The sequence below is a fragment of the Talpa occidentalis genome, unplaced genomic scaffold (assembly GCF_014898055.3).
Source record: "Talpa occidentalis isolate TD23 unplaced genomic scaffold, MPIMG_talOcc4v2.1 talOcc4.16, whole genome shotgun sequence".
NCBI lineage: Eukaryota > Metazoa > Chordata > Mammalia > Eulipotyphla > Talpidae > Talpa > Talpa occidentalis.
In genome coordinates, this window is record NW_023601653.1 from 85,724,875 (window position 1) to 85,743,337 (window position 18,463).

Sequence of the window (18,463 nt, forward strand, 5' to 3'; positions counted from 1 at the left end):
CGTCGCGCGGGCGGGAGGCGTCGGGCCGCGGCGGGCGCAACGGTCACCCCCGCGCGGGCCGGGCTCGGGGCAGCGCTCGGCTGGGCCTGGGGTGCCTCCGCCCGGGGGGCGCCGGCCGGCGTGGGGCCCCCGCCGGCGTGGGGCCCCCCAGCCCAGCCCAGGCGCCCCCCCCCGCCCCCCTCGCCCGCGCCTGCGCAGGCAGCCGGGGCCGCGCGGCTCCCCCGCTCGAGGCGCCGCCGAGGGGTCGCCGCGGGGCGCAGCGGGGCGCGGCCCGGGCGGGCGGGGTCTCCCGGCGGGAGGGAGCCCGTGGCCGGCCCGTTGGGCAGGCGCTGGGGACGCGCCCCTGCCGCTCCACACCCCACGCGGACCGCGCAGGGGGCGGGGCCCGCGCGGCGACACGTGTGGGGGTGCCCAGAGGGGTGCAGGGCCCCCTGCGGGCACAGGTGGTCGCGGCGGGCGTGGCTGCGGGCAGGTGATCTGGGACACTTGGCTCCTCCGTGCCCCCAGCGACCGCCACGTGTGGGGCACGCTGGACCTAAGGGCAGGAAACCCCAAGGCCAGGCACCTGCCCAGGCCGCCCTCCTGTCAGCAACGGAGCCAAGTTCCTGCCTGTGGTCAGGAGCCGGGGACCCCACGGAGGCGCGCAGGCCCCACCGCAGCACAGGCGCACTGAGGGTGTGAGTGTGCACCCCTGTGTACACACCTGAGCACACCTGAGCACACCTGGGCACACACCTGGGCATGCACCTGAGTGCACACGTGTGACTGTGAGTGCCTTGTCTAGAAAACCAAGACGTTTTCCCCAAATAAAGCATCTGTTTTCTCCTCCTGACCCACCGGGCTGCGTCCTGCTGGCAGCATCACCCCCTTCCCGTCTACCCGAGAGCCGGCTCCATTTTGTATCCAGCCTGTGGCTCCGCAGACGCGCTGGCTGTGGGAGGCCCGGGCTGGGGCGGGGCGGAGGGAGCTCCCGCTCAGGGTGTGGGACACAGAGCCCTGTTCCGAGACGGGGGACGCACACACTTGACCTTGAAGGCCCGTCACGCCGCTCCAGGCGGCTTCTCTGACGGGCCGCGGCCGGAGCGGTGACCGGGTGAACCAGCGGCGGGCGCGGCTGTTGCAGCCCCGGCTGCCTGTGGCTGGCCCGGCCCAGCACTCGGAGTGCAGGACGGCACCTCCGTGGGGAGGCCCCGCGCGAGCACCAGGCTCCGCTGTGTCCTGCTGCCCCCCCTTAAGAGCACAGGGCAGACACCCCAAAGAGAGCAAAGGGGGCCGACGTGCACTTGTCTGCCCTTGGCACCTCCCCCCAACGAGTCTCCCACCCCGTGCCGGGCCCCCGGGCCCTGGAATGTCTCTGGTTCTTTGTGGCCACCTGCCCTGGCGCTGACCCAATGCTGCCACCGTCGCGAGCGACCTCCAGTCCTGCACAGGCCAGAAAACTCCCCCTGAAGTGGGCTCCTGGCCTGAGAGCCACGGGGACACTGGCCGGGGAGTCGCCGGCGCCACCACTCTGCCTCCAGAGTCTGTGCAGGGCGGCTGCCTCGCCCCGAGTCGTCCTCCAGGGCCCGGCCAGCTCCTGCGGGCCCAGCACCGGGGCCAGCATTGTCCACCAGAGCCGGCCCGCCGTGGGGCCCGCGATGTCCCACGGGGCATGCCACGGCCGCTCCGCGTGGACCCGGTGTCGTCTCTCGTTTCCACGCCAGCCTGGCCAGAAGCTTGGCTCTGTCCAGGGAGAGGGAACCCCGACGGCCTTAATGCACCGCCCGAAGCCCCCTAACGTGAAATAAGGACGTTCCAATGCTGTCCCGCTCCCGAGTTCTGGGGGAAAAAAACGCCGCGTGGGCTGTGGGGCTGCCGGCAAGCGCGCGGCTTTCACCAGGCGGCGCCGCCCTCGCGGGCTGCCCGGGGGGAGACGGAGCGACACTGTCCCCCGCGGGCCGCCGATGCTGCCCGGGACGCCGGCACCTGCGCAGAGGCGGGGCTGGCCGCCTGCAGAGCCGGGGCCCACCCGGGCGGGACCCCCCCACGCTGGCGCCCCGCCCGTCCGCCCGCCCCTCAGTGCGCCCCCGGGACCCGCCCCCGCCGCAGGCCAGCCGGGGAGGCGGGAGCAGCCCGAGCTCGCGGGGGCGCCGGACGGTTCTGGAAGCCTCGTTCCCAGTGAAACAGTTTCTGTGCCAAAGGGGGGCTTGGGGCCTGGGCCTGCGTCAGAGCCGCTGCCATGGAGACAGGACGCCAGGAGGCGCAGGGGCCGCCCGCGGGGGGAGGGGCTGGGGGAGGCCGGCACGGAGCCGTGCCCGCCCGCAGCAGGGGCGCAGGGGGGGGGGGGGTGCGGCGGGGCGCGGGGGGCAGCCAGGGGCGCTCACTGACTGTGTCGGGTGAGGAATGAAGTTTTTCAAACGAGGCCGGGAGAGGCCGGAGAGAACGTGCAGAAGGTGGAGGAAACAAAGGCGCGCCCCGGAGAGCGCGCCCTGGAGCACGACCCCCGGGCCCCCCGGGCGCCCCCGCCCCCCAGGAACCCCCCCCCCCCGCGACAGTCCTCCGCGGGCACCTGGGGTCACTCGCGGCAGCTCGCCCGGAGCCGGCCCCGCAGAGGACGCGCCGCCCCCCACCCCCGCCGTGGACTCCCCAAGTGGCTGACGGTGGCCGAGCCCCGCCCCCCACGCCTGCTCCCCGGAGGCCTCGCGGGTCACCCAGAGGCGCAGAAGCGCTGCCTGGGAGGGCGCCCCCGCCCCCAGCCCCGTCCACTGGGCCGGACCGCCAGGGCCGGGAGGCGAGGCGGGGAGAGGGGCTGGGGGAGCAGCGGGGCGGGGGGAGCAGCGGGCGGGGGGGGGGGGGGGGGAGCAGCGGGGCAGGGGGAGCAGCGGGCGGGGGGAGCAGCTCCTGGCAGGGCCAGCAGCCTCCGGCAGCGGCACCCAGGGCGGGCCCCGGGGTCTGTGGCCAGGACCAGGGGGCTCGTGAGCGGGGGAGGGGGCACTCACCTCCGAAGAGGCTGGGCTGTGCCCCGAATCAGGCCCGGGTCGAAAGCCGTCGAGACCTCGGGAAAAGAAGGTTCATGAATGAGAGCCACCCCTAAAAATAAGTTTATGGGACTCAGTGCCCGCGGCCCTGCGCTGCGCCCCGCGCTGGCCCCAGCGACCCCACGCTCACCTGCGGCTGCGTCCTCAGCTCACGGCCCCCGCCGGGTCCTCGCTGCAGCCGCGCGGGTGGACAGAGCTCCCTGAGGACAGACAGGCCCCGGGCGCCGGGAAGGAAAGTCCCTCTCACAGCGGGGCGGGGAGGCCCCGGCCGCCTGCAGGGAGCCCCGCCTGGCGCCGGGCAGGGCGCGGGCAGCAGAGGAGGCAGTCCCCTCCCCTCCCCAAGTAACAGGGTGTCGCCGTCCTGAGATTTGGGGTGAGGTGTGTGATTTTCTGCTGTCTCCTGAGCTCTCTAAGCACCGCTCGACTCCCGCCCTCAACGCCCCCGGCCGGTCCCCATCTCTGCCGCGGAGACTGCCCCACGGGGCCGGAGAGCAACGCAGCGTCCCGGGAAGGAAGCTGGGGGGGGGGCTGCGGAGACGCCCCCCTTCCGCGCGAGTGGAGGAAGAACAGGAGCAAAAGCAGGTGGCAGCGGCGTGTTTATTGAGCCCCAGCTAAGCTCGCATCTACGGCAAACGCTTCCAGGGCTGCGGTACCCAAGACAGTATTTTCCAATGTTAAACCATCTACACAAAATTAAATTTGCAGAATTTACAAATTAAAGTTCTCAGCAGACAGATAAATTATACATCCTTTTGTAAAATCCAATCTACAGCGTTTAGAAGTCCACACGGCGAGGAGGCGCCTCTGCCCCGCCCGGGCACCCGGGCACCCGGCGGCCGCTCTGGCCCGGCCGCAGACACGGCGTGTTTGAAACCCGCTCAGCGGCGCAGACAACGTTAGACAAGGGAGGAGACGCGACTGTTAAACAGAAAATGAAATCAAACAGCAATACAGGAGCAACTCCAGGGGAAAACCGATCAAAATAGATTTCCGGAAGGACGTCACGCTGTCGGGGGCCGGTGGACGTGGAGCCTGGAGGGCCGGGGCGGGGGGTGCCCAGCACGCACAAGTGCAGCGACACGTCGTGGGCCCCGGATGCGCGGGGCACAGGCCACCTGTGCCGGCACAGACCGGGGTCCACAGCGCACGGACGGCGTTTCACATCTCCACTTCCTGTGCACCGGGCGGCCCCCGGGGGTGGGGAACCCCCAGACACCGCCCGGTGGGTGTTTCTAGGGCGCCGTGGGACAGCCGTGCGCAGCTGCAGGTCACGGGCCCTGGGCTCATCTGCGGACTGGAGGGCTGTACCTGGAGCTCAGCGGCGCGAGGCGGGGCGGTCAGCACAGATGCACATGCGTGGCGGGACGGCGCCGGCCAGCAGAGCCCTCGGGAGTGGGCTTAGGGGCGCCTGCAGCTGACCTGCCCAGGACCTGACCCGGAGCAGGCACGAGGGCCACACGGCACCGCCGGCTCCCGCTTGCCGCCTCAGACGCTGGCGCCGTCCTCCCCCGGGTCCCCCGCGTCAGGCGCCTGGCCGTCCTGCAGGCTGCGAGCTTTCCAGATCCTCACGGTTCGGTCGCTACAAACAGGAAGCGCGAGCACATGAGCCTCGGCAGAACGCGGCAGGGGCAGCTGTGGTGCGTCGGGGCCCGCAGAGCCGGCCGTGGGCGCTCGACGGCCACCCCCACGCGGGCCAGGGGGACAGAGCACAGGCTGGACGCAGCCCACTGGCGCAGACGAGGGGCGACCGGGACAGACAGGGAGGCGGCAGCCCCTCCCAGACACCCACGCCGATTCCCGCCGCCTGGCTGCGCCACGGGGAGCTCGGGGGAGCCGCTGGACACTCACTCGGAGGCCGTGAAGACATGGGTGGCGTTGACGGAGATGGCATTGATGGGGCTGTCGTGGCCTCTCATCTCCCCGAGGAGCAGGCATGAGTCCAGGTTCCAGAGCTTGAGGACGCCACCCCTGCAGCCGCTGAGCAGGGCGGGCGGCCCGGGCAGCACGCCCAGGGCGCACACCCAGTCTTTATGTGCGTTGGGCACTTGCTGGGGAGAGACACGGCTCAGGGGCCTCGGACCGCGCCCGGCTCTGGTCCTGAGGCCCCGCCTGAGGCAGCCTTGGCCCGCGAGGCTGTTTCCCCCTCTTCTGGGGGGTCTGGGGGCCCTGAGTGCCGCCCAAGTTTAGCCTCAGTCAGCACGACCTCGACCGAGCAGCACGACCTTGTCAGGCCCCCAAGCCCGAGGCCCCCAGAGACCCCGAAGCCTCCCCAGGTCTCACCGAGGTCCTGCCGAAGTCCCCCCGAGGTCTCCGGAGGGTTGCCTCACCTGCAGAAGGCCCTTCTGCGCCAAGTCCCACTTCTTGATGCCGTTGTCCCTGGAGCCGCTGAACAGGCTGTCCCCGTGCAGGGCCAGCGCCTCGATGCCGTCGTAGTGGGGGGGCTCAAAACTGTGGGAGGGGGCCACGGTGCCCAGGGCCCCTTCCGTCACATCGAACATCTGAAAGGAGGCGGGGAGAGCGTGGGCCAGCCCAGAAGGGCCGAGCCAGCAGCGTGCAGGCCGGGGCGGCCCCTCCTGGCGCGGTTACCAGGTCCCGGTGGGGACGGGGCGGACGGCAGGCGCAGAGGCCACCGTGCTCTCCCGGCGCAGGGGACGCCACGCCCGGGGCAGGGGCCCCGCTCGAGCGCATGGGACGGTCAGCTCGCGGGCCTCGGTCCCGCGAGCTGCGGGGAGCCAGCACCGGAGCCCCCAGCGCCCTCGGCTCCCCCGCCCTTCCGAGACGAAGGCCTCCCCTGCTCCCTGCTGCAGGGCCCGCACCCAAGCCTGAGGGCCCCCCTGGGCGCCCCCAGCACACCCCCGCCCCGGGCTCTCCCTGCTGGCGAGTCCCCAGCGGCCGTTCCTCCGCTCTGGGCCGGGGCTCGCACCCCCTTCTGCCCTGCGCGCTCCCGGGGCCCAGAGCACCGCCCAGCGCCTCGGCCCGCCCGCCGGGTGGGCCCCGCGGCGCCTCAGGCCCGCGCCCTGCCCGGCCTCCCTGCCGGCCCGGAGGCCCCGCGGGCGCCGGCGTCGGGCAAGGGCGGCCGCAGGCCCGGGGGCGGGCGGGGCGGGCGGCCACGCACCTTCACGCAGTGGTCCTTGGAGCCGGTGACCACCAGGTCCTGCCCGCCGGACAGACGCTCCACCGCCAGGCACATCACGGGGCCCAGGTGCCCGGCCAGCCGGGCCGCGGACTGGAACCTGCGGGCGGCGCCGCTCTCCTCGCTCTCCGCCCCGCCCCGCGGCCCCGCCCCGCGGCCCCGCCCCTCCCTGCAGCCCCGCCCCGCGGCCCCGCCCCTCCCTGCAGCCCCGCCCCGCGGCCCCGCCCCTCCCTGCGGCCCCGCCCCGCCGCCCTGCAGCCCCGCCCCGCGGCCCCGCCCCTCCCTGCAGCCCCGCCCCGCGGCCCCGCCCCTCCCCGCGGCCCCGCCCCTCCCTGCAGCCCCGCCCCGCGGCCCCGCCCCTCCCTGCAGCCCCGCCCCTCCCTGCAGCCCCGCCCCTCCCTGCAGCCCCGCCCTTCCCTGCAGCCCCGCCCCGCGGCCCCGCCCCTCCCTGCAGTCCCGCCCCGCGGCCCCGCCCCTCCCCGCAGCCCCGCCCCGCGGCCCCCCCCCCCCCCCCCCCCCCCCCCCCCGCACCTCCGGAGGTCCCACAGGCGCACGGCGGTCCCGGCCGCGGCGTAGAGGGCGGCGCCCGCGGGGCTGAGCGCGATCCGGGCGACGGGGCTCTCCCCCGAGGCGGTGGCCGGCGAGCGGGCGGCGCCGGCCGCGCACGCGTCCCCGGGGCTGGCCTGGCCGGAGGACCTGCGGGGGCGGCGCGGCTGAGGCGGGCCCGCTCCGGGGCGGGGCGCGGGGGGCGCGGGGGGCGCGGGGGGCGCGGGGGCCTCGCCCGCCGGCACAGCCCCGGGCCCGAGGCAGCGGCGGGGGCAGCGGCGGGCGGGGGAGGCCGGCGCCCAGCTCGGGGCGGCCGGGCAGCGCGGCGGAGGGGCCGGGCCCGGGCTCCCGCGGGACTCGGCCAGGCCCCCGCCAGGCCTCGCGCGCCCTGCAGGGGACACAGTGCTGCGCTTCGAGGCGATTTCTCAGTTCCCGTCTGAAACAAAGTCTCTTTTTGGACTGGACCCCCGCGAGCCCACCGGACGGGTGGACGCCCCGAGACCTCGCACTCTGCCGGAACCTGTCCTGTGCTCAGCAGAGAAGCGGTCAGCTCGCCGGTGCCCAGCTGCATCCGAGGCCACAGGCTGCTCTGTGTCTCACAGACAGAGCCCAGGGCACAGGGGCCACCCTCTGGCTGCCCAACGTGGCTGTGCCCACTCGGAGGTGGACAGACCCTCAAAAACGCCTCGTGGCTGCCCGGCCCTGCCCACTGATGGCCCCAGTGCCTGGCTGCCCAGCGGGGGTGGGGCCACTGCCCAGGGAGCCCGGCACTCACGTCAGTGTGCGGACGCACTTGGCCGAGTCCCGGATGTCCCACACCTTGATGTGCGAGGTGGACGCGGTGAAGACCAGGCTCGCGTAGCTGCAGTAGCTGACGGAGGCCACGCTGCTGGGGTGGCCGCCCAGCGACATGATCTCCTGCCCCGTGACCAGGTTCCACACCTTGCACGTCCGATCTGGAACAGACCCGGACGCCTCAGCCAGGCCGCCGCGGAGGAGGCAGGCGGGCCAGGTGGGGCCAGGTAGGGCCTGTGCTGCTTGGGCGTCGGGATGCAAACTGGCCCTGAAACCACAGGGCGCGGAGCCCACCTCCCCAGGCTGAGACCACAGGCCCAACCCGCCCACTCACAGCCCCTGCCCAGCAGGGACCAGATGGCGTCCCTGTAAAACCTCTTTCTGCTCTTCCACACGGAGAACATGGACCTGGGAGGGACCCCCGCATCCGGTGTGCAGCACTGGGGTCCCTGCCACCCCCACAGCTCCCTCACAGCTGCACGCGCTGTCCACGCCTGCTGGCCGATGACGCTGGCCAGGGCGAGCCCCTGAACGTGCCTCTCCCCCACGAGCTCATTTCCACGTCTCCTGCGACAGTCCACTGTCCACGCCGGGACTGACTGCCCACATCGCCGCCTCTAAGTCCACACCCACACACCAGCCTTCCCCTCATATCCACCCACATCCACCCCGCACGCCCCTGGGCACTCGGGGCTGACGGGCTCTCTCCCCTTTGTGAAGCCCGAGCCTGCAGCTCTTCGGAGCAGGGTTGGGTCCGTCCCCGCCCTGGCCAGGGCCACGGGGGCCCAGCAGCTGCGAGAGCTGGACCAGCTCACTCACTGGAGCCTGCCCCGCCCGGAAAGCAGGGCCACGGGGGTGGAGGCGCCGCAGTGGGCAGCTACTGGTGGATGCACTGGCCCCCCACCCCTCCACCTCACCAGACACGGAATGATGGTGTCCACCTCTGTCTCTGGGCTTAGTTCCTGCTCTTGAAACAGCAGGGACGGGTCTGCCCTAGGCCCCCCACCACGGGCTTCCAGTGCGCACCCCCTCCCAGACCCAGGCTGCGGGGTGCAGGCACCTTTGGATCCCGTGAAGAGCAGGTCGTCGGTGCAGTCCACGCACAGCACGGCTTTCGAGTGCCCCTCGGCCACGTGGACGCACTGCAGCGGGGACGTGCGGACGCCCTTGGGGGCCGGGAACGGGTGGATGGTGCCCCTGGGGAGGAAGGCTCATCAGGGAGGCTGCTCGGCTCCCCCGAACACACGGTCAGCAAAGCCCGGCTCCCTCTGGGCAGCCGAGGGCAGGGGCACTGGCCAGGCACTGGGCCATCTCATCTCATCCAGCCCAGCGAATTCATGGGAGGGCTGGGGGCAGCGGACGCCGACGAGGACAAAGGGGCGTGTGGACAGGCCCTTTTGGGCAGAGGGAGGCCCGGACCCAGACGCCCCAGCCAAGACGGGCGTGTGTGGGGACGGGACGGCTTCACGCGAGGACCGCCGGGCGCAGGCCGGTGCGGATGACCAGCACGAGGAACGCGCTCGCGTCTCCTCAAAGGAGACGAATAACGGAGCATTTCGAGGCTTCGCGCTCTGCTGCTGGAATCTGGGGTACTGGGGCCTTCACCCCGGTGCCAGAGCACAGGAGGGGACGGTGCTGCGGGCCGTGGCCAGGCGGGCGCAGGGTGGGCGCTGGTGCACCCTCGCCGGGGCAGAGCTGATGTTCGGACCGCAGGGACCCAGGGCCCGGCGTGGGGTGTGGGGTGCGAAGCGGCGCTGCCCCGGCTCCGCCACGAGGGGGCGCTGTGCTCCGGGGAGGGCGCCCAGGATGGGCCAGACCGCGGGCCCTGAGCTCGAGCTTCGGTCTCCAAGTGCCAGCCGGAAGCGGCCGCCCCAGCACACGCTGAGGTAAGCAGGGCGGCAGCCTCAGGCAGGGCGGGTGGGCGGGGCGGTCGGGGACAAGGTCCGGGAAGCCCTCAGAGCGGAGGGCAGCAGCCCAGGGGGCGTCTCTGCAGGTGGAGGCAGCACAGGGGTGGGTGCTGCTTGCCAGAGCCCCCCTCACTTTGGGCCCCCCCGGTGCTCCACAGGCGGCCAGGACAGCCCAGGGGAGGCCCAGGCGGGACGTGGAAGGTCCAGGGGTCTGTTCAAGGGTGACAGGGTCAGGGTCAACAAGGGACCCTCCCCAGGGCGTGCGGGGAGGCTCAGCTGTCGCGGCTCTCAGAGGGCAAGGTGTGCCGACCCAGGACTTCTGGGGGCACAGCCTCACTCCAGGGCCAAGTGATGGCGCACAAGGTGCGGGACCCCGGGCCGAGCCCGCCAGACACACCACCTCCAGCCCGGGGACCCTGCGGCCACGACGGGACTTGAGGGTCTCGGAAGCCGGAGCCCGCCAGCCCGCTTGCGTTTCCCCGGCTCAAAATGGGAGCAGAACCTCCCGGAAAGCCGGGATCTGGCCTCTCAGCGCCCCCAGCTACGACCCCACCGCCAGGCTCCACTCCTGCAGGGGGCTGGCCCGCAGTGACCGCGCGGTCCAGCAGCCGCACAAGAACAGCCGTGCGACCCACGCCAAGTGGGCCATCCCCAGGCAGACGGGTGCCCCCATGACAGGTCCCCACAGAAGCCCCTCCCGATGGCCAGCGTGCCCCAGGACGCAGCGTGCCCTCTTGTCAGGCCCCGGGGGCCTCTGGGGACCTCGTGCTTACATGTTTCAACGTCACACCTCGGTGGAGACAGGCCCCGCCCTGAGCGCGCGCGGGAGGGTGGGGGGCGGGGGGCGACACAGGCCGCGCGCGCCCCGGCGGTGACAGGGTGACAGGCAGGGGGCACCGGGAGGCCCGCTCGGCATTCCGCCCACTGGGGTTCACACGTCCCCGCTGCGGGGCCCGAACCCCACCTACCTCCTGGGTCGCAGCAGCCGCAGCACGGGGAGGAGCAGAGAGAGAGAAGTGGGTGAGCAGGGGTGGAAGCGGGGCCCCCAAGCCCTCAGCAGACAGAGCGCAGCGGCCACTTCACAGCCCACGTCGCCCCGCACAAAACCCTTCCTACAAGCCCCCTCTCCTGCCTGCTTTGCGCTGCTATCTCGTTTTCTCTAGCGCCATCTTTCCTTCGAGCACAGGCCTGCCAGGCCGTTTCTTTAAAGTTGCTACATCAAGAGGGAAGAGCAGCGTCAACCCCCCGAGGTCGCAGCGGTGGGCGTTTGCTGAGACAAAGCTCGCAGGAGCGTCTCCTCCCGGAGAGACGACTCGGGCTGCACACAGAAGCCAGGCAGCCTTGCAGCGCATGCAGGGGCGCAGCAGGGACGCACAGGGGCGCCTGCAGCCACGGGTGCTGTGGCCCCAGCCATGCTGCGGAGGGCGGGGCGGCCGAGGGGCAGGGCCCGGCAGCAGGGCGGGTACCTGAGGGCCTCGGCCGGAGAGGGGTCACCTTCACCAGACCTACAGTGAGAGAGGCAGAGTCAGCGCGGGCGCAGCGGGCGCGGGGGCGCAGGGTGGGTCCAGCCCCGGCAGGGCTTGGCTGGCCCCCAGGGGCCGCCCCTGGAGCGCAGGCCGGCAGGATGTTGAGGGCGGGAGTGGGCCCTGCCTGAACTCGCGGCGCCCACCAGGCGGCTGCCTGCTGAGGCCCGGGCGCTGCCAGCCATGTGCGTGCAAGGGTGGGGGGGGGGCACGGCGCAATGCCAGCTCGGGCTTGTCTCAAGGGCACAGAGTCCAGATGGGCCGCCAGAGGCAGGGGGCTGTCGGGGTTTCAAGCAGCTCAGCCCCTCCTGTTGCCCTCCCTGGTGGTCGGGGGCATCCTCCTGGGCGGGAGCACGGCCGCGGGGAGGGCACAGCCCTGGTCTCCGAGAGCCAGGAAGGGTTTGGGGGGGCGGTTTCTGAATTGCCGCCCCAGCCTCGGCTTTAGAGAAGACCGCGGAGGCAGCTTTCGGGGGCTCCTGGCACGTGTCAGCTGAACCCAGGGAGCGGACCAGACTCTGGGCGCAGGAGATCGTGACCCACACAAGGCGGACAGACTGCAGGTGCCGGCTCACCCGCAGCCCCACACCCTGGGCCACTGCTGGCTCTTTCCTTAACGAGACACGTGGTGTAACAGCGACAGAGGTCTTTCTCAGTGACACACGTGTCAGCCTGAAGGACACGTCACCCGTGACTCAACTACACACATCGAGTATCAGATGGACACAGTCACACGACGCTGCCCCAGAACCCGGCCCAGGAACGCGGCTGGAGAGCCGGGACTCAGGTGCCCCCACGTGCAGCGGACGCTGAGCCGTGGGTGGGGCGGGGAGCAGCGGAGGACCCACGTCAGGTCTGAGCGAAGCCAGCAGGCTAATCGGCCCCGAGCAGCCGGTCAGGGCAGGATTCTTGCGAGATTCTGGGTCCTCAAGAGGCCTTGCTCACCTCCGGGGGTGAAGACTGCGCCCACACTCCTGCCGCGTGTCCCCACAGGGACCGCTGTCCTGCCTCACCCCGGGGCTCTGATGGCTGGGCGGGGCTCCTCAGCCCACACACAGGCGTCTTGTGGACGCCCCACCCACAGAGCAGCTGTGGCCCTGTGGACCCAGCTCTCGCCAGAGTCCTCTGGGCCTCCCGGTGGCTTGCAGACCCAGGCCTGGCCCCGTGCAGGAGGTCCGCGGCGGGCAGCATGGGCACGTCCACACCTGGGGGCCCCCCGGGGGCTGGGGCCTTGGGCTTCACCCCTGCGGCTCGGACAGCCCTGGGCACCGTCCTGGAAGGGGCAGCAGGGCCCTGCCTGGGGCCTGGACACCAAGACTTACTTATCCTGCGGGGCTGACGGGGCTCCCTGAGAAACAGTAAGTCGATTAAAGACACTCAGCTCGCTACGGGGCCGGCTTGGCGGGGAAGGAGGAGGTGAGAGACTAGCCTCTGAGGTCCCAGAATCTGAGCTACAAGAAAACAGAACAGCAGACGGGGCTTTCAACGCGCTGACCGGGAGTGAGGCCTGGAGCAGGGGCAGGGCTGAGCACCTGCGGCTGGAGCGGGGCCTCCAGGCTGCCACAGGCGCTGCACTTCTCCCGGTGGCCACGAGGTGGCGCTGCCTGGGACCTGCCGCCCCCAGCCAGACTGTAAAGCTGCGGTGTTTGGGCTGCGCCTCCCGCCGCCCTGCAGACCACCCGGCCTCCACGGCAGTCAGCGCGCCCCCCAAAGCCTCCCCCACCCCTCCCACCTCCCCTCATCCCTGAAACGCTCTGGCGGCTTGAAAGGTGGGGCCAGGCGCCCGGAGGGCCAGTCCCCACGCTCCCGGCAGCTGGCGGGGCCAGGGCAGAGCACTCGGGCTGGCCCGGTGGGGATGAGGGCGCAGGGGGCACGTGGAAGCCAGCCTCGGTGTTGGCGTTCTCGGTTAAAGCGCTCACAAACAGGCGTGCGCCCCGCTGAGGGGCTGGGACCCCAGGGGAGCGGAGCCGCCAGCCCCTCCCCCACGGTGCAGGCTCACCCGCAGCAGGACGCGCCCTCCAGCCGGCAGCCCGCGCCAACCCACAAACAGCTTTCCGCAGAGGTCAGCAGGAGGACAGCCAGGGCAGCCAGCAGTTTAAGAGTGAAGGACAGCAAGAAGCGGCCGGCTCCCTCGCCCCGGCCAGCCCACATGTCGTCGGCCCTGACAGAGGCCATCCACGGCCAGCCGGCGGCCAGCTGACTGCGCCTCTCCTGGGTCGGGAGGGGCGGTTACAGAGGGGCGCTGAGGGGCTGAGGGATGCCAGCAGAGTCCTGGGCTGGGCTGGCTGCCGGGGGGACCCTCCGGCACCGCGTCACCAGCACAGGAGCGGCAGCCGAGCCTGGAGGCTGCACTTACAGCTTCTGCTCCTTGGGCGTCGGCTTCTCTTTCTCATAGGTCTTTCGCCGGCTGAGGGGGGAAGGCCCCGGGGCCCTTTTCTCGGACATGGACGGCTGCCGGGAGCTGAAACAGGAGGAGAGTCTGATCACTGCCCTGGAAGGCGCCCGCCCCAGTGGTCGCAGGCCCCAGCGTTGGGAGCGAGCAGAGGGGGTGAGCTGGGCCCAGGGCCAGGCCCGCCCCAGGTGGCTGAGCAGCTGAGACGAAGCTCGCCCGGACACCAGGGTCTGCGAGGCCGGAGCCACCACAGCGGAAACGGCTTTTAAAGTTTGACAAGAAGGAAAACACGAGGAGATGAAAATGTGAGCGAGGAGACTCAGTGGATTCGCATTTCGAGTCACAAAGCTTGGAGGCGGCCGCGGAGACCACCTTGCTGAGCCGGGGGGTCCGGTGCGCTCTGCGGATTCACGATGACAACGAGGCTCTCACAAGACACCCCCTTGCACAGCCAGACCGTGCCCAGCGGGCGTCTGCACCCGAGGCAGCGCGTCGGCGCCCCTGGCAAACCCGGGAGAAGAGCAGCTCGGGGCGTGCGCAGCGGCCCGGGCCCGGCCCCGTTTGAAGTGAGACCTAACTCCACGCGGCCGGGGCCCAGGGGAGGACGGGCCGTCCTCGGACTCAGCCGCGGGCACAGCAGCAGCCCCGGTGGGTGCGGGGAAGGGAGGCCCGCCAGCCGGGGCGTCCTGCGCATGCGGGCAGCTCCAGACGGGCGCAGAGTGTCCAGCAGATGACGGGCCGCCTGACCACGCTGCCCACATGCACGCACAGGTGCACATGCGTGACCACACATGGGTACATGCTGGGCACAAGCTCCGCAGTCACATGCGCTGACCCGCCTGTACACCGCACACACGCAGCACTGCTGGCACACGCAAGGCTGTCGCGGCACACACGCAGGCCCGCGGGTCCCCGCACACGCATGGTCACATGTGCGCAGACGGCTGCCTGGGGACACTGAGCACACGACGTCAGGGCCCGGCTTGTGAGCGCCGCGCCCAGGCGGGCATCTGTCTCCGTCTGCCTGTAGCCACAGGTGCTCCCGGCGCCGCTGCCCTGTGGACACCCCCTACCAGCCTGTGGAACACCCCATGCAGTCTTCCCGCTACTGTGTGACCCCCCATGTGGGCCCCCCTCCCACATGGCCCCCAGCCCCTCCCACGGGCGCCCCCTCCACCCCACTGCGGCCGCGGCTTCTCCCCACAAGCCCCTTCCCGCTGAGACCGACTGGCGGCAGAGGCCAGTTGGGCGCTTCTGGCAGCACCGCCTCGTCCAGGTGACTCCGAGTCCTGACTCAGCCCTCACAGGAACCGCGACCCCAAAGCCTGACCCCAAACCTGACCCTAAAGCCTGCAAGTGAGGCGAGCCAATTCAGCGCTCCGTCTCGCACGGTGGCGGGACCTGAGTCTCCGGGACCCGCGGGGAAGCCCGCCCGCTGCAGACCCGGGGCGGCGCCCACTTACAGGCCTCCTGGCTTGGGGGGCACGGGCTCTCGCTCCCCGGCCACAGGGCCCCCCGTGGGCGCGGGGCTGCCGGCCTCCTCCAGCGGCGCGGGGGCCCGGGCGGGCAGGCGTCCCCCGCGTCCGGGGCGCCCTCGCCGCTCTCCGCATACAGCAGCTCCATCTGCGTGGTCGTCCGCCGCCGCGCCTGGGGACACGCCGGGTCAGGGGCTGCTGGCGGAGAGGGGCTGGGGGGACGCGGCTGGACCCTGGACTGCCCCGCAGGTGGGTCTGGGGGCTGGCGTCAGCAGCGCGTCCTCCCAGAGTGGGGGCGGCTGGGGTCCCGGGCGGGCTCTGCCCCCCGTGCGGGCGCTCACCTTGCTCTTGGGCTTCGCCTCCCCACAGAGCTTCATCAGGTCCGCGGACAGTGAGCTGCGGGCGGGGAAGGGCCCCGGTCAGGCAAGACCTGCAGGCCGGGCCGCGGTGCAGGCCAGTCCTCCGCCGGGGCCGCGCGTCCAAGTCACGACGAGCTGACTGAACAGCACCCTCCTTCCCGCCTGAGCCCCAAGTTCTCGCTGTGACGCGCGTCTCCCCTCACCGCCTGCGCCCCCGACCGCAACCCCAGCGCCTGCCGCAGGGCCTCTTACCTCCCCTCGGACCCCGGGCTGTTTAAAGGGGCATCCTCGTCGCTACTGTCCTCCCCGTTTTCTATAAAAAAGCCCAAAATGTGGGCGTCAGCGGCAGGCCAGGACCCGCAGGAGCAGGCTCTGTGCGGAGACGCAGCTGCGTCCGGGCCCTCGTCGGCACGGCAGACACGCCCAGGGGCCCCGGTCACGGCCCAGGACCCGCACGTCCGCGGGAGAACCATCGCCCAGGACGGAGGTGAGGTGAGGCCGGGTCCACGCGCGGTGAGAGCCCCGGACCCGCTGGCCAGCGAGAGGGGAGGTCGGGCCCTGGGGCGCCCGGAGGGGGAGCCCTGCCTGCCCAGCGTGAGGGGCGGCTCCTTCAACACCCTCTGGGCTTCTGCTTTCGTTTTCAAGTGGAGAAGTGTGTGCCTACAGGCGAGTGCACGCACCCGTGTGCAGGTGTGGTGTGCGTGCACCTGTGCAGGTGCGTGGTGTGTGCACAGGTGTGTGACTGCGCTTGCTCTGGGGCGGAAGGGCTGGTGAGGCCCCACTGCCACCTCAGAGCCCGCGGGGGACACGCCCGGGAGGGGCACAGACAGGAGCCGCGCATCAGTCCTCGGAGCCCAGGCAGGAAAGCGGGGGCCGGCCCGGGGGGCGTCTGCCACAGTCTCCCTGCTGAAGGGCCGCAGGGACAGGAGGGGAGGGGATGGCAGGCGGCCCGCTCCCTGCCGCCCCCCACCACGGCCGCCTCGGAGCCCCAGAGCAGAGCACCAGCCGCCTGTGGGGCTGTGGCGGGGGAGGGCAGGGCCCGGCAGGAGGGTGGGGACCCCTGGCAGGAGGGGCTAGAGTGGACAACCAGAGAGCAGGGTCAGAAGAGCAGCCTCGTCCCGCCCATGTCCACCAGGAAAGGGGGGACGTGCCCCTCTGGGGGGGGTCAGACAGGACGGGATGCCCAGGAAGGGCACACCTGCTCCGCCCCGCCCTTCAGAGACCACCGGCCCAGGCCGCCAGCCCCACAGGTCTCCGCCGCCGCCAGCCAGCCCGAAAACCCGCTGCCTGGACCCCACTTGCGCCCCCTCGCCTGCCCCCGGGGCCCCGGCTTTCTCTCCCTCGCCCGGCTGCTGGGGGGAGGGGGGAAGAGGAGGAGAATGGACGTGGCGGTGGACCCTGCTCCAGGCTACCGGGCAGCTAAGAGGCCCCTTCACAGGACGGACCCCCCTTTCTCCCGTCTGCAAGGGGGACACGCAGGGGCTGAGGCCGGCGGAGGAGCGAGGGCCAGGCCCACACCCCGGCTGGCTGCGGCCACGTCGCCACATTCAGACCCGCAGGCCCTGCTCAGGCCGAAGGGCCGCGTGCTTGTCCCGTGGCTGTCCTCTCCGCGAGCACGTCAGAGAGCTGACCGCGGGCCGCCGGCCGAGAGACGTGAGGTCAGACTTTGAATGTGTTAGTTACAGAAAAACTATCCCCGAGATGGTCCTGCGGGACAGCTGCCGCGGTGAAGCCCACGCGGCACTGAGGGATGTGGCTGGAGCAGGCTTTGGGGCGGGGAGCCCGGGGCGGGGGGACACAGCGTGCCGTGCTGTCCAGAGGCCGTGCGGCAGGCGGCGTGCGGTTAGGGGCATGGCAGAGGCTCATGCAGCTGCGCAGAGCTGGCACTCACCTGGCGGCTGGCCACCCAGACCTGTGACGCGACGAGGGGACAAAAGCAAGATGCCCATCACAACGGGCCACGCCGGGCTCCCCCGCAGAACAGACGGTGCCGGGGCGTGTGGAGACCCCACAGCCGGCACCAACTCGGGCCGATCGTGGGCCGGGGCTCACGCTGGAAATGACCTATGTGACCGCGCCGCAGACGGCCTGAGGCCTGGCCCCGCAACGGCTGGAGGCCCGGGGCCCTCACGCTCCTGCTGGGCAGACCCCGTCCCTGCGCCCTGCTGGGTACCTTGCAGGGCGGGGCCCAGGAAGGCCTCCAGCTCGGGGTTCAGCTCCGCCTTCTCCTTTAGCATGTGGAACAGCAGCTGGTTCTGGGTGGCGCTGGTGATCTCCGTCTGCTTCAGCCGGCCCTCCAGGACCTGGATCTGCGCCTCCTTCTGCGCAGCCTGCAGCCCCTGTGCCGAGGCCCAACGCAGCGTCTCATGTCCCCTGCGGGCGCAGCTAGCACCCGCCCGGGGCCGCCTCCTGCCCAGGCCTCAGCGCGCTGGAGCCGTGGACACGCACTTGAGCTGACCCCGGGCTCGCAGCGGGTCCGGGCTTGCCACACGGTCCCCACGGGGTGTTGGGAGAGGGGGTGCAAACCCGAGGCCGATGCCAGCTGGCCTGAGCCAGGAGTCCTGCTCCGGTCTGTCCTTGCCAGAGCGGCTCTCGGGGCTGCCCAGGGCTCGGGCGGGGACAGCAGGACAGGACAAGCCAGCACGTCCCGGCCCCGGGGGGGAGCACAGAGAACCCGCCCCACGGAACAGGCCGAGGCTCCGGCGGCCAAGACCCACCTTGCTGATGCCCATGGACAGGAAGTGGTTCAGCAGGTACCGGGCCTCCAGGAGCGTGCAGGCGTTGATGACTGCGGCCGCGTCCAGCGTCTCTCCTTCCTCCTGTCAACGCATGGGAGGCCGCGGCCTGAGCTCCTGTGGGAGCAGAGGGCGGGGCCGCCCGGCGCCTGGCGAGCGGCAGCGGGCAGCCCGGCCAGGCGTGGACGTCGGACGCCCAGGGCCCGCACGGGCACAGGCGCGCACTCAAGGCGGGCGCGCCCCGTCTCCCCAGTGACACCACCGCACCACAGGAGCGGCGGACGGCGGACGGCAGCCGGCCAGGGGCCACCACGCACCTTGGCCTCCTCCAGCTGCATGATGCTGGCCTGGCATTCGGAGATGCTATCGTTGATGTAGTCGATGTTGGCGGCCAGCGCCTCCAGCTCCTCCTGCACGCTGGCTGCGCCCCGCTCACCCTCGCCGTCCTCCCGGGCCGTCCTCTCCCTCCTGCGCGACAGCTTCTCCCGCCTCCTGGTGAGCTCCTCCCGTTGCTGTGGGGGACAGGCTGGCCGTGAGGACACTGTGCCTCGGAGGCCCGGGCTGCGCGAGAGCAGCCAGGCCCG

The 18,463-nt window shown here is 71.9% G+C and overlaps 1 protein-coding gene across 1 annotated transcript in view; it reads right to left on the reverse strand.

The window, feature by feature from the left end:
- Positions 1-3,601: 3,601 nt before the first annotated feature.
- The window catches only part of KIF21A (kinesin family member 21A), a 49,560-nt gene continuing 34,698 nt past the window's right edge, over positions 3,602-18,463 (reverse strand). The window contains 18 exon segments of the mRNA XM_037515126.2: positions 3,602-4,596; positions 4,866-5,065; positions 5,345-5,515; positions 6,133-6,250; positions 6,682-6,846; positions 7,472-7,652; positions 8,552-8,688; positions 10,865-10,903; positions 12,241-12,369; positions 13,275-13,379; positions 14,774-14,864; positions 14,867-14,957; positions 15,127-15,181; positions 15,397-15,457; positions 17,036-17,056; positions 17,318-17,483; positions 17,862-17,963; positions 18,197-18,391. Of these exon segments, the coding sequence (XP_037371023.1) occupies positions 4,503-4,596; positions 4,866-5,065; positions 5,345-5,515; positions 6,133-6,250; positions 6,682-6,846; positions 7,472-7,652; positions 8,552-8,688; positions 10,865-10,903; positions 12,241-12,369; positions 13,275-13,379; positions 14,774-14,864; positions 14,867-14,957; positions 15,127-15,181; positions 15,397-15,457; positions 17,036-17,056; positions 17,318-17,483; positions 17,862-17,963; positions 18,197-18,391 (2,121 nt within the window). The 3' untranslated portion in view covers positions 3,602-4,502.